Genomic DNA, 13,423 nt, shown 5'->3' on the forward strand with positions numbered 1-13,423 from the left:
CGGGAAACTCGAGCATTGCGCGATTGCATAATTTTTCGCGACTCCCCGCGGCGCGGTGTAACACAAACTTTACAAAGGAAACCTCGCAGCTTTTATCGCGAATTAAATCTCCTCTCGATAAACAAACGAACAACAAAAAAGCTTTGCGTTTTTCCGACCCCGCGAAATTGCCTTTTGTTAATAAATCCACCGAGCGAAGAGCGCGGGCGTCAGAAAATTGGAAATATTATTGAACCTTAAAAAATCAATAGCGGAGTTGAACCGACAGCCGAAGCTCGCCTTACGCTCCAAAATCCTTTCGAAACATTTCTCCTCCGTATTTTCCCATCCGCGGTGAATGGACCGCACCAGGAACGGCGGGATACGCGCGCGTTCCGGTGCTGGCGCTAGTCCGGTTTTCGGATTAAAATAAATCTGATAAATCAAGCGAAGAACTAGAACCGTGAGAAGGCGATTCGCGGTGTTTTTTGTTTTTGGAAAATACATTCCTCGCCCGCGCATCCGGGTCAAACTCGTTCCGTTCTGCTCGAAGATGACGACCGATAGAAAATCCAACGCGGCTATAACTATAGCACAGTCCGTTGGGAAAACTTGTGCGCTGAGGAAGCCCGCTTCGATATCGACTCGTAAACTCCCGCTCGATATTTCCGATCCGAAAACTATATCGACCAACGAATTCCGAGAGGAGCAGGATCATGAAAATTCATTAAGCCTCAAACTTTAGATTTTTTCGATTTTTCGATCGATCGAAGAATTGAGCAGGTATGAAATCGAGCGAGGAACGTGAAGCGCGATACACGCGGGGATTCTCACGTTCGAGCTGCTGCAGATCGCGCGGTCATCCAAGTCAAAATTGGCGCAGTTTCGTTACGTGCGCAACGAAATGAAACTGCTGCGTAGCGTGCTATTTTCAAGAGCTCTCGTAACGGAGCGATATCTCGAGGGGAATTCCGTAGGATCGTGAAAAGCACAAAAACAATTTTGATTAAAAGGATAACAAATGGCGAAGAACGAATGAGGAGAAAATGAAGAAAAATAATGAAACACTCCCCGTTTCCATTTTTTTCTCGTATGAGGACGTCCGAGATCGACGTGCCCCTCTCATTCGTGTCGGACTCTCTCGACAATGAGAGTCTAGAGTCGATAATATACCGGGAGCAAGGCAAATAGAGACGAGGAACGGCCGCGCGAGAGCTTAGTCGAAATCGATCAGCCCGCAGGATTAGTCCGAGAACTGTAGCTTTTTATCTGCGTGTGTGTTAGAATCTGTTGACTTGAGAAATAGCGAGAAAATAACGAAAATTTCGAGACATACAGCGAGCTGGTCTTCCGCTTCCAAGTTCTCGATAATCGGCGTCGATTAAACTTCGCGATCGGTTCGTCCTGATAAAACTCTATCGGCGACATCTTATCGCGTGCGAAATAAGAAAGAAAAAAGTAGTTTTGAGGGTAAGAAAAAATCCTTTTGATAAATGTTGCGAAGAATGTTTGAGGGGCGCGGGCAGCTCCGAACTCCTCGGAGCTTATCGAGATCAAATCATTTGTTAGATCGTCGACTCATTTTTCACCAATTTTCCATCGATTTATGATAACGAGAAGAAAAAACTTGAAAAGTGCAGCGTCGATTGCATTGTAACGAGCAATCGTTACGAAACTTGGACGAACTCGTTGCGCGCGTCGTGAAAGAATATTTCGGTAGGGCTTGCTTTAGACTTTAAGGCGGCACACGAATGGCGAGGATTTCAAGTGCTTCGTCAAATTCATTGAACGAACAACGTTGAGACCGAGGCGTGCGCGGCCAGCCGCAAAGTCTTTTTCAACTCTTTAGCCTATTACTTTGAGTGCCTCGTTTGAAAACACGCTCGTCAGTGTCCCCGAGCCCATATTTACACGGGGGAATCACCGAATATCCAAGCAAGCCAGTTCGCCGGTTGATCTCGTCGAGGAGGCGCGTCGATCGTAAATCTCGGCGCTAAACCTCCGCGACGTACCGCAAATCCGGGAGTTTCCAAGTGTGCCAAAGTGCGGATGCTCGGGTAGCGTAACGCGTGAATTGGCTCTCGAGAGATCGAGGCAAATCTCCGAAGCAACAGAAGCCCGAGATCCGCTGTGATTTTGTCTCCGAAAGTATAGCAACCGCGCTTGCGAGACGGTCGAGCGCGGCGACGTGCGTGCACGTTCAGATGACACACTTCGTATATTAAGAATTACACAATCGTTATCGGCCTCTGTTTTGTGCATATTCCAGCCTCGATGTCGATAAGCATTGAGAGATATCACGACACTAGAAAATATTGACAGGCCTCTTCAAAGTGTGGAGACACTTCGGTGAACAATTGACGACAGCTTTTGAGGTCCAGTCCCGAGGAACATTGGACCAAAAATCTGCCCCGCTGACCTCTTATTCGCAGCAAACTTTCCTCTCCCCTCCCATCGCCTGGGAGCGTGTTTTAAAGCGAGAATTGTGGACGAATCGTTGATACGAAATGACGATGTTTTGACAGCTCATCAAACTCCTTTCCGCAGTTAATCTCGACGATAATTCCATTTATTTTCTTACGTCTTTCGACTGATTTTAACACTCCGGAGCTTCGATGGCGAGCTGGATTTGTAAGAAATTCTGGAAAACTTTAGCCATCCCATTCGAGCCGTCCTCGCGCCAAAGTCTCCGAGGCGCCGAGTCGCGAGGACCGAAAATCCGACACGAAACGCCCCATACACGCCTGTGCGAATGCGCTCAGACCCGCGTGTAAATATGTATTTGTATAAGTGCGACATCCCTCTGTAAAACAACATGCCCCCGCCTCTTCTCATCGAATTCATGACGTGACGACACACGCTCCGTCCGATGGAAGAAGTGGGAGTACCTTCGCCCCGGATTTAAAAGCCACGGAGACGAGGAAATGCTTACCAGTGCATAAACCATCAAAGTGCCTCTCCACCGGATGGTTTACAGTTGAAATATAAGCGACACAACAGTTTCGTTTTACCGTACACGAGGAACACGAGCCGGAAAAGGATTTTCGTCTCAACGCCCTTCCTCGATCTCACCAAGTGTAGGTGTTTTGTCATTTTACCTCGACTCAAATGATTTTTAAACAACGGAAAACCAGCGATCCGTTGCGAACCGCGCGCTTGGACCGCCTGCCGGAATATCGGTTGTTGTACCGCGAAAAATCCGTTGTCATTCGCCAAGTTTCGCGCCTCGTTAGGGCCTCTTTCGAAGTGACCACCTTCCGGAATGTGACAAGGGATTAAAACGCCGATCGAGGGGGGTCTGTCGTGAAATTTTGTTCGAACGAAGCAAATTCTGTGGCTGCGGTAACCGTCAGTTTTTTCAATTAAATTATCGGTTCACGACTCGATACATTTTTGTGAGGATGTCAGTAGAATTTTTAGCACAAAGGAGGGCTAGCTATTCGATCGAATTTTAAAATCCATGGTTTTTGAGAATTTTCATTTTTCGGAATACCACTCGATCGGTTGTTCCCTCTTTGACATTTCGTCACGTTCCTCGTGCCCCAGAATTGCGAAGCTCGATTGTATTATTTCGTAAACATACAACTCGATCTTGAGAAGATTTACGAAGTGCAAATAAACCGAGTAACTTTATTAGCGTGAGTTGAAACCGCGGGGTTTTTAAACAATTATATTTGCAGACGAAACGACTCGGTCTTAAAATCGTCCCAATTTGAGTACTTCCCGGAGACGCGATAAATTTTCAAATTGTGTATACACGCTCGTGCGCGCATTTATATGCACCAATGTATAAATTCGTGCAGGCCATAAAGTTCTCTTGTCACCGGGTGGATAACAAGCGCACAGAATCGTCGTGTGTACTTCGTTCTCGAGGTAGTCGCTCCAGATTTTCTCGTTTAGTCCGTCACTCCCCTCCCCGTATGCACACATTTCCGGCTCTTTCGAGAGAACAACTTTGCATTATCCGTCGTTTACACGCGACAGCACAGATGCATAAGGAATATCAAACTCACGCAGGCACAGAAATGTGCGTGAGTTTGAGAAATTCGAGCCCGAATTGAAAGCGCTTGGGAACAGCGAGGATCCCATCATTATTCGGGGTTCTAATTTCGTGTGCTTTTCCCCTTCGATTTCGTGTTTTTCTTCCATTAATTCAAGCCGCTGATCGAGGCTTCCGATCGGTCTTGAAGCTCTAATCGAAATCTCGAGAAACTGCAAAACGAAAGAATTCTCAATCTCGCGTTTGACCGCTCTTCGCGTACCAAGTATTTGCGACAGTGATTTAAGAATCGGGGATTTTTCGAGGGGAGTAAAAATGGAGCATTTCAGCGAGGAGTTTCGTCGTGGAAGATCGTCGGAAGCTAACGATCTGCCCCACCAATGCGGCAAGGGTATCGAAACGGTCGCGAATTCGAGGTCGAACAGCCCGTGGAATAACTCACGATGAGCGTGGCCGTGTGAACGACAATGGAATGCCGATTCGTATGTGTGATAAACTCGATGCGATTTAATAAGAATTTGTAATGCAAAAGAAAAATTAATCACAGTCAATGTATGAACGGTGATAAGGCGTTGATCAGACGATTTTGCATAAGACCTCGCGCGGTGCAGAGCACGGAGATTCTTCTGCGCTGTGCTGCTAGTACGAATTTATGGGAAAATGAACTCCCATTGAAATGCAAATCGGGCGTAAAGATAGAGATATACATCGATCATCCACCGGCGAATAGACATTTTTTGTCGAGCCTTATGAAAATTCAAATAACTTTCACCAAGAATTTCATCGCGATGTGACATCGAAGGGAAATAAAATCGATCGCGACGAGCTCACGAGTTGGCTCACGAGTGTTTTTTCCGCTCGCCATCGAGTTTCCTTTTCTCTAACAACATCGCGGATACAGTCAATGAGAGAGCGAGCTTTTCTCGATTTTGGTCTCCCCAGTGCTCCTACTCCAGCGCCGCTACAACGCAATGAGCAAGTTTCATTTGCATGCGCATGTTTTCATTGCGTAACTCGTTTAAGTACGAAATTACATTTGTTGGCCAATCGTAATATTTAGTCTATAAAGTATACTTGGAAACCCCTGATCGGATATTAAACTAAGGGAATAAACTTAATCGTGGCTTTTCTGATTATTAGAATAAAGATGAGACAGAAAGGAGGCGAAATTAACGACGCTGAAGTTTGCAACGTTGGAGTCCAACGAAATTAACAAAAAAAACATTTGCGATTCTCCAATTTTTCATTCCACGAATCGTTGGTGCAGACTGAAAAGCTACGAATTGCAAATTAAGCAGGTAAGCGAATTGGAGAATTACTGGAATCGTTGGAGAGTTTTTTCACATCATTTCGTTGGACTCCAACGTTGCGAACTTCAGTGTCATCGAAATTACACGATTCGGTCATTACGTTAACGAGCCCTTGGAATCGAATATATCCGATGAGATTTCGAGGTTTTTTAAATTTCAACAGTTTTGCTCTCGGATGCTCTTGAAAATGAATAATTTTATGGGTGCTGCATTTTTGGAGGGAAATAAACCGTTGTAAAAAAATTCTGCAAAATCCTTCGAGAAAAATGTCTTCGAGCGGTGATTTAAACGATTTGTTAAAAAAATACGAATTTCCTGTATCGTTCAACTCGCAGAGTCTGCGGTGAAGTAATTTGAAAAATTGTCGTTGTTAAGTCCTCGCGCCATCGATCAATCCACGGGCTGCATGTTTCTTGGCTCCGCGTTCAGCATTCTTGTCGCGTGCAATTATCATCCGATCAGACTGTCAAAACATGCCTCGTCAAATCCCACACACACACACAGGTGCGCGCGTCTATTATTTTTAATGTGTTTATACGTACAGAGTCTCGCCCCTGAATTCTCCGGCTTTTTATTTCTACGTCGCCTTGATTCCGACGAATTATCAATCATTTTTTGCACGCGATATATTTTCCGGTGCAACTTTTGTCTCGAATAATAACCGGTACGAAGCAACTCGAAAGCGCGCGCTCGCTTCTCCTCCCTTCGATGACATTTTTCATGCACCTTTGAGTCAAAAGTTTATCAACGCGCGACCAAACTTCTGTCAATTTTCTTCGAGTCTCCTTATCAAGTCCAATCAAACGAATCAACTCGAATTCTTCGAATCGTCAGACTTCCAATATCGGAGGAAAAATCAATCGAAAGAAACTTTATCGAAAGTTTATCAAGAAAATTATCAGCCGATATGATTTATTGGTGTTTCTATACGCTGCGGATGAACTTGTTTGCACTCGGGATCACTTGATCGATTTAATCTCGAGTGTGAGGATCGCCTTTCGATCGTTTCCGCCCAAAAGCGATCAAGAGCTTTAAATTAAGTTCTCCGACCGCATCAGTTTTCCCCCCTCGCCATAAATTATCGCAACAGAATTTGAACTACGATTGAAATTCGATGGCGACCGCTGCAAAATTTGTTTCATCGAAAGTAAAAAACCTTTTCGGCCGTCCAACTCGCAACGAATTTTCTTCCTACCCGGACAATTACAAATTTAACGGAAAGCCAAGCTTTCGCGTGAATTCCTTAAGGAGCCTGCCTTAATAAGACGGGCGAAGAAAGACAATTTTCACGAATTTTTTTCACCGGTATAAAATACCCAAATTTTTTTTTTTTTTATTCATTTTACTCAGATTTCGATCGGAAAAACGGGAGAGAAGGCAGGTCCAAAAAAATATGGGTGTGCGCTGTTGACTAAATCTCTGGGACCGGAGAAAAAAGTGGTTTTAGATCGAACATAGTCTGTATTGCATATCACACGATTTTTTTATTTTTTCCAAAAACTACGAAAAAGCACGATTTTTTTCATCGCTTCGTACAAAAAAAGAAGGTTCCACTAAAAATTTCAAAATTCGAATGACACGCGCTATAGCCACAGTCACAAAGAACACGTGCTAAAATTTTGGTAAGGATCGGTTCGATGGTTTCGGAGATTTGATCAACGAGCCGTCGAAGAACGTAATTTTGAGAAAAACGCGTTTAAGGAGGGTGCATCGCGAAATAAAAATAATGAGAATTTCATCAAATTTCGTGACAACATTCTGTGGCATCAAGTATACAAGTACAATTTTTTTCAAATTTTTTTGCCACGCGGTTATCGCATAACTGAGCGTTAAATCGAAGTTCTTATGCAAATCTAAAAAAATTGATATTCACTTGTATATTTTGAAAGAACACATTTACCAAATTTTATGAAATTCTTTATATTTTTAACATGCTTTAGCATGGCAACATTGCAGAGTCGCGATCCACCCTCCTTAAACAAAGGTCGGTACGCGGTACCGCACTGGGCAGTGCGCATTAGCGGGCTCAGACAGCCGAGTAAACGTCGCTCAGATTTTTATAAAATTTTAACACGATACTTTTAAATATGCATATTTTCGAAAATGCGATAAAAAAAACCGATTTTCCGAAAATTCTAATCAGGGTTAGACCCCTTAAGGAGGTTGGATCACGAAATCAAAATAATCAGAATGTCACGACGTTTCGTGACAACATTCTTTGGCATCAAGTATACAAATACAATTTTTTTCAACATTTTTTACCACATGGTTATCGAATAATTGAGCGTTAAATCGAAGTTCTTATGCACGAGACGTATAACTGTGTAAACTTACGCTTACACACGTGAAATTTAGTGTTCAATTACTCGAGAGGTATGTAGTAGAAAAATCTAAAAAAACATTATATCGTCATATATATTTTGAAAGAATACGTTTACCAAATTTGATGAAATTCTTATTATTTTGAAATATTTAATGTTTTTAGCATGGTTTAGCATGGCAACATTGTATCGTCGCGATCCAACCTCCTTAAGGAAGTTGAGGCATTAGAATGAAAATGATGTCACCGCTTTTAAACCGATTGCATCTTATAAAGTGAAGTGTAAAAAAAAATCAGTTAAATTTTCAGACAGTTTAGGAGCGTCGTTGCTGAGAAAAATCAATAACAATTTGGGCCAAATAACACGTAATCTTATGGAAGTCAAGACACATTCAGTGATATCTCCGTTAAAAATGATGCTAAAAATATGAAATTTTTTGGGCAACATGAGCAAGGCTTGCCGAATAATGTCAATTTTTTTCAGATTTATTAGGAGATTTGCTGAGATTATATTAATAATAATCTGTTTTCCCTGCAGTTTTTTGAGGCTAGGACCGTCACTGTTCGTGTTTTCGACTGAGCTTTCACCAGTTTTTCGTCTTTTTTCCCCCAACTTTTCTTTAAAGTGTATGCAACATTGCCAAACTGTAAACTGGCCTAACTTTTGAAAGGTACAGGTCATCACTTTTGGGTAAAAAAATGACTGTACAGCCTCAACTTCCTTAAAGAATGGGCTGGTGCCACGCTACCATTAGCGTCATAAAGGACACATAAAAATGTAGAAAAAGATAAGAACGTGTGAAAATGCGAGACAAAGTACCTTAATAAGCCTCAAGAATTTCTATAATTGTGATTAGAGGAGAATCCTTTCCTGGGTTCGTAAACGGCATCCATATCGGTAGAATAATCGTGTTTATTTGCTACTCTCGATTAACTTAAAAGTGATTTTATGAGGAAAGAAGAAGCAACGAGGGAGCGAGGCCTCGTTCGAATGCTCCATAAACGAATCAGCGTAAAACTCGGCGCGAGAACAAAGAGTTGGCACGATTACGATTCTTAATGACAAAATAGCAATTAAGGTTGTAGGAGAAAAAAGGTCTCGAGTTGTTGAGACGAAATGGGAATTTGCAGGGGAGGGGGAGCGGGGGGCAAGCTTCGGGATAGGAAATGTCCTGGCGATATTTTTTTCTCGCTCCAGGTCGATTTTCTTCCGGAGTGTGTACACCTCTCGGCAAGGAAAAATGTAATTAGAGGTTCCGTAAACTTTTTAGTCCGGTGAGTTTGCTGTACGAAAAGAAAATTTCATCGGGACGAGAAATCGATTAAAGCTCGTGGGCAAAAGGAGAAAAACGGGAGCGTTAGGATCGCTCTCGTCCGAACGGAAATTCCTGTAAAACCGTCCTTCCCATCCATCCGAGAATAATGAGCGCGGCAATCGTTGCATTTATCTCGTACACACACGCTTTCTTTCTCTCGCTTATTCCTTTTTTCTAATCGATCGCTCTCGCGACGAGCACCGCGAGCGACCTACTTTCCGATCGAAAATTCTCCTCCGGAGCGACGACGTCTCGCACTGTTTGTTCTCACGTGACGTTTCAGCCACTCCTGCAGCGTGTAACCGTCCGCAAGCGCGCCTCTCTCGCGCGGTCTCATTTCCTCTACTATTTATAAGGAAATATAAATGCGAGTTTTTAGCGATGGGGCAATGTGCCTTTTACCCGTAGCTCAGAATCGCTTTTTCCGACCTTTTCTCAACAGGGTAGGAGCTCAAGTTCGATACTTCGCGAGGAAGTTGTTTCCTGCTGGATTTATTTGAATGCCGGAAGCCCGGGGAAGATTTATTTGAGAGTAAAAATTCCTCGTCAAGTTTTCATGAGTTGGCGAAATCTGAGCCCGAGTTTCTTCCGGGTACTTTGAACGAAGATCCCGAACCCACGAAGTACTAAAGGCAGGCCACAAGGTCGTCCGAAATGGCCAATTTTATTGCAAATCGATGGCTGAGCGTTGCACCGGAAACGGTGACGTCACCGACGAGTGCAGAAAGGAAGGAATGTGTGGAGCGAATAAAATGCGCGTCAAAACTGAGCCGCCGAGCAGAGCGTTTTACGTTTTTCTTCATTTTTCGTTTGGCACACTGAAATGACAACGAGCAACAGAATTATCGAGAAATTTGATGAAAATGAGAAACGAGATTCGAGCGGCTTGAATAACCGAAAATTCGGGAGGCTGGAACGACAAAAACTCATCGAGCTTCTCCCCCGCTTTATTCAGCAATCGCGCCCACTTCCTGCACGCACATTCGCCGCGTGTCTTTTTTTTCGTATAATGCTTATGCAAGAGCACACGCGAAAAAAAAATTCTTCTACGTAGCTGCCGCGAGTGTTTACTAGTGGCGATAACCGGGAGTGAATGGTATCGACGACGATGAATAAGATCCGCGTTTCGAAGCCATCAAAATTCAGGGAGCAAATTTTCAAATATCGCTAATGATTTCAGTTATGCAGCCGATAAGACGGGCGAAGATTTTTTTTTCTTTCGGCAGTAAATCAAACCGAGCAGTATCGTTGTTCGCGGTTGGTTTAACGAGTCACCGATAGTTAATGACGACAAAGTGTAAAAATAAGTAAATCGCGAATGGTCGAATGGCGAAAACGAAAGAAATACGCTTGCTTAATTGTAGTTTGGATTTTTCAAGGTTATGCTCGTTGATAAATGCAAATAGCGTGCCCGCAAAAACGATGGAAAAGTTTCTAGACTACTTACGCGATGCATTGTATTATCGAAAACACTTCGGAATTGACGAAATTTAATAAAAATGTTGTCTGGAAAAACTTTTCGCTTTATCGCAACACGTTTTTGTTTCGTTGCATGTCCGAATCAGAATATAAACAGACAGCTGTAGAACCTGCTGAGCTACGGATGAATAAGTGCGGCTTCTTAATTACACCGCTATAAAAAAGCGCCACGCGCCATATTAAAAAAACGCCTCTTACTTCCACCACCACACACCATATAATAATAAATAATGACCGTGATCAGACATCAAACGTTACCAGTAATCAGTCGTTGATTCCTTATTTCCCTGCTGGTGTAGAGTTGATACTGAGTGCATGAGTTTTCGCTTCAAGTTTCAATTAGTGAATTTCATCCAAGAATAACATCGCAAACATGGACGAAATAGATGTAAACGAAGGAGCGTCCAGCAGTTACACAAATGTTCGTAAACACAATATGATTGCTAGGATTAATTAACTTACGTAATGCATTCACATTCGCATGAATTTCGATGTCATTCCCATGAATTTCGTCCCATTTTGTATCGTCATTATACTGCCGTTATCGTGAAATGAAATCTGGTAAACCTGACACCAGACAAAGGAATGTTGTTTGTTGATTGCTTGAAGATGTGTGTTTGCTTATCTTGTTCCGAGTCGGGAGGCGTTGCAGTCGACTCTGGATAAAAGCGCGCCAAAATTCCAATCCCTTATTGCACTGTCTTACCAGAATATATTTTTCTAAATGTTAAAAAATCAATTTACTCAAGCGCTTATAATTTGAAAAGTAAAATTCTTGAACTGTGTATAGTTACGAGATTAAAATGGAAAAATTGTTGTCCACTGTTAAGATCTCTGAAATGCTGTGTACAAGTTTGAGGATTCAGAAACGAGCAAAAGAATTTTCATGAATTTTTGTTTTAGGTGGACGAAAGAACGTCGTTGTTGCAAACTCCCCGCCGCAAGATGCCGGAGAAAAATATTGGAATATCCCAGCAAACATTGGTGTCGAATGCTGGTGAGAATGGCAATCGTCCACGAAAGTTGCCGCAATATATAGCAGGATTGGCCTCAACGTTGGGTGCTTTAGCAGCGGGAATGGTACTCGGCTGGACATCGCCAGCAGGAGATAATGGAATAGAACTGAAGAAACACAAAGTGTACAGCTTCGACTTCGACGATAGCGAATTTTCGTGGGTGAGTTCGTCATTCAATTTGGGAGCAGCAACGATTTGTGTACCAATAGGAATACTGTGCGACTACATAGGAAGAAAAACGTCGATGCTGATATTGACAGTGCCATTTACAATCGGTTGGGCGTGCGTAATATGGCCCAATTCGGTAGCAACTTTGATCGCCGGACGTTACATACTCGGTATAAGCGGAGGAGCATTTTGTGTGACAGCACCGATGTACGCATCAGAAATGGCGGATAATGAAACTAGGGGAAGGCTCGGCTCCTACTTTCAGTTGTTACTTACGTCTGGTATTTTATTGACATACATTTTGGGTTCGATCGAGACACTATCAATGTTTAATTTGTCACTGATATCTGCATCAATTCCTCTCATCTTCTGTGTTGTATTTTTCTTCATGCCCGAGACACCGACTTACTATTTGATCAAGGACAATGTGACAATGGCACGTAAGACTCTCACCTGGTTGCGAGGATCCCATTACAATGTTGAAATTGAGCTCCAAGAGCAAAGGGAAGCTTTGGCTGAAGCAAAACGCAATCAATCCTCGTTCTTCAGTGCTATCAGGTCGCGAGCTGCTATTAAAGGACTCATCATTGCTTTTGGCCTCATGTTTTTCCAGCAATTGAGCGGCGTTAATGCCATTATATTCTACGCCGGTGGAATATTTGCTCAAGCCACTGGCAGCAATGCCTCCTGGCCAACTATTGTTGTCGGTGCTATGCAAGTCATCGCTGTATTCGTCAGCACCATTATCGTTGACAAACTCGGTCGACGATTGCTTCTCCTAATATCCAGTGTTTCCATGTGCATCACAACTCTCATACTCGGAGTGTACTTTTACTGCGACGAATTTGGACCCTCCATGGAAAACGTTCGCTGGCTGCCTCTTCTCTGCATTTGCGGCTTTATAATCTTATTTTCCATCGGCTTTGGACCGATCCCATGGATGATGATGGGTGAAATATTCTCTTCTCAAATCAAAGGTGTCGCCGGCAGCAGCGCTTGTCTCTTCAACTGGCTCATGGCTTTCGTTGTGACGAAATTTTACGGTGATGTTAAAAGCGCCATCGGACCTTACGGTGCCTTTTGGATATTCTCAGCAATTTGCGGCCTGAGCGTTGTTTTCGTTTTCTTCCTCGTACCCGAAACTAAAGGTAAAACACTCGATCAGATTCAGATGGAATTAGGTGGTGAAACGCCGTCGGTACAATCCGCAGGCAAAATAAAAACGTAAATTCTCCATCTCTACCTGCCTGATAATTTTTGTTCCTGATGAAACACTGAACCCGAACAATGAATTCGTTTCGTTATGGCCACTGAGATCTTACGAACTGCATCCAATTCGTACACAACGTGCCTTATCCAACATATCATTCGAAAAGTTCTACACTCTCTTTCACCGTAAAGCTTGATAAGAACATAATTATTCTTCAATTTATTTCTGTATATTTGCAACTCGAAAGAAATTGCACAAACTTTTTTCATACCGATTCAAATTTATGTATATAGAAAAATACGAGAATGACATTTTATAGAAAATTTAAAAGTTACCTTGAAAATCGAAGAAAAATCACGTTTATAAATTTTATTGACATTGTCGTTCACCCATAGAGAACTGGTTTTTTCTATGTTACTTAAATCTTATACGTTCTATGATGAGACTGATTCTTTTGTAGATGTCGGGCCTAGGTTTTAAGAAATTTGTGAGCGTGCAAGATTTTGAGTGTTACCATGTAATATATTCTTAATGTTAGTATGTGTAAATAAATTATATTTAATTGTAAATTTCATTAATCATGTGACGTTTTTCTGCTAGAATTCTGTGATCCTCAAGGGTAAAT

The 13,423-nt window shown here is 42.6% G+C and overlaps 1 protein-coding gene and 1 long non-coding RNA gene across 5 annotated transcripts in view; one reads left to right on the forward strand and one right to left on the reverse strand.

Moving 5' to 3' along the window:
* LOC122412928 (uncharacterized) overlaps positions 1–10,493 on the reverse strand; it is a 104,189-nt gene extending 93,696 nt beyond the window's left edge. For both annotated transcript variants that reach the window (XR_006261455.1, XR_006261456.1), the window contains exon 1: positions 10,373–10,493. This is a non-coding gene — a long non-coding RNA (uncharacterized lncRNA). The remainder of the gene's footprint in view (positions 1–10,372) is intronic.
* On the forward strand, positions 1,431–13,367 carry nebu (nebulosa). 3 transcript variants are annotated; one of them, XM_043422923.1, is made up of 2 exons: positions 1,431–1,449; positions 11,308–13,367. In XM_043422923.1, the coding sequence occupies exon 2, from the start codon at positions 11,350–11,352 to the stop codon at positions 12,814–12,816; it is 1,467 nt and encodes a 488-aa protein (XP_043278858.1). In that variant the 5' UTR covers positions 1,431–1,449; positions 11,308–11,349; the 3' UTR covers positions 12,817–13,367. The 3 variants fall into 3 exon arrangements, with proteins under 3 accessions (XP_043278858.1, XP_043278857.1, XP_043278856.1); XM_043422922.1 differs by lacking the exon at positions 1,431–1,449 and adding an exon at positions 2,900–3,056; XM_043422921.1 differs by lacking the exon at positions 1,431–1,449 and adding an exon at positions 10,640–10,825.
* Positions 13,368–13,423: the final 56 nt, after the last annotated feature.

This window comes from Venturia canescens, chromosome 7, assembly GCF_019457755.1.
Source record: "Venturia canescens isolate UGA chromosome 7, ASM1945775v1, whole genome shotgun sequence".
Lineage (NCBI taxonomy): Eukaryota > Metazoa > Arthropoda > Insecta > Hymenoptera > Ichneumonidae > Venturia > Venturia canescens.

Bases quoted from the DNA above. Each gene is read 5' to 3' on its own strand.
- nebu (XM_043422921.1), top strand. From the start codon at position 10,778: ATGGACGAAATAGATGTAAACGAAGGAGCGTCCAGCAGTTACACAAAT. The intron at 10,826-11,307 runs GTTCGTAAACAC...TTTTTGTTTTAG, and splicing joins CGTCCAGCAGTTACACAAAT to GTGGACGAAAGAACGTCGTT.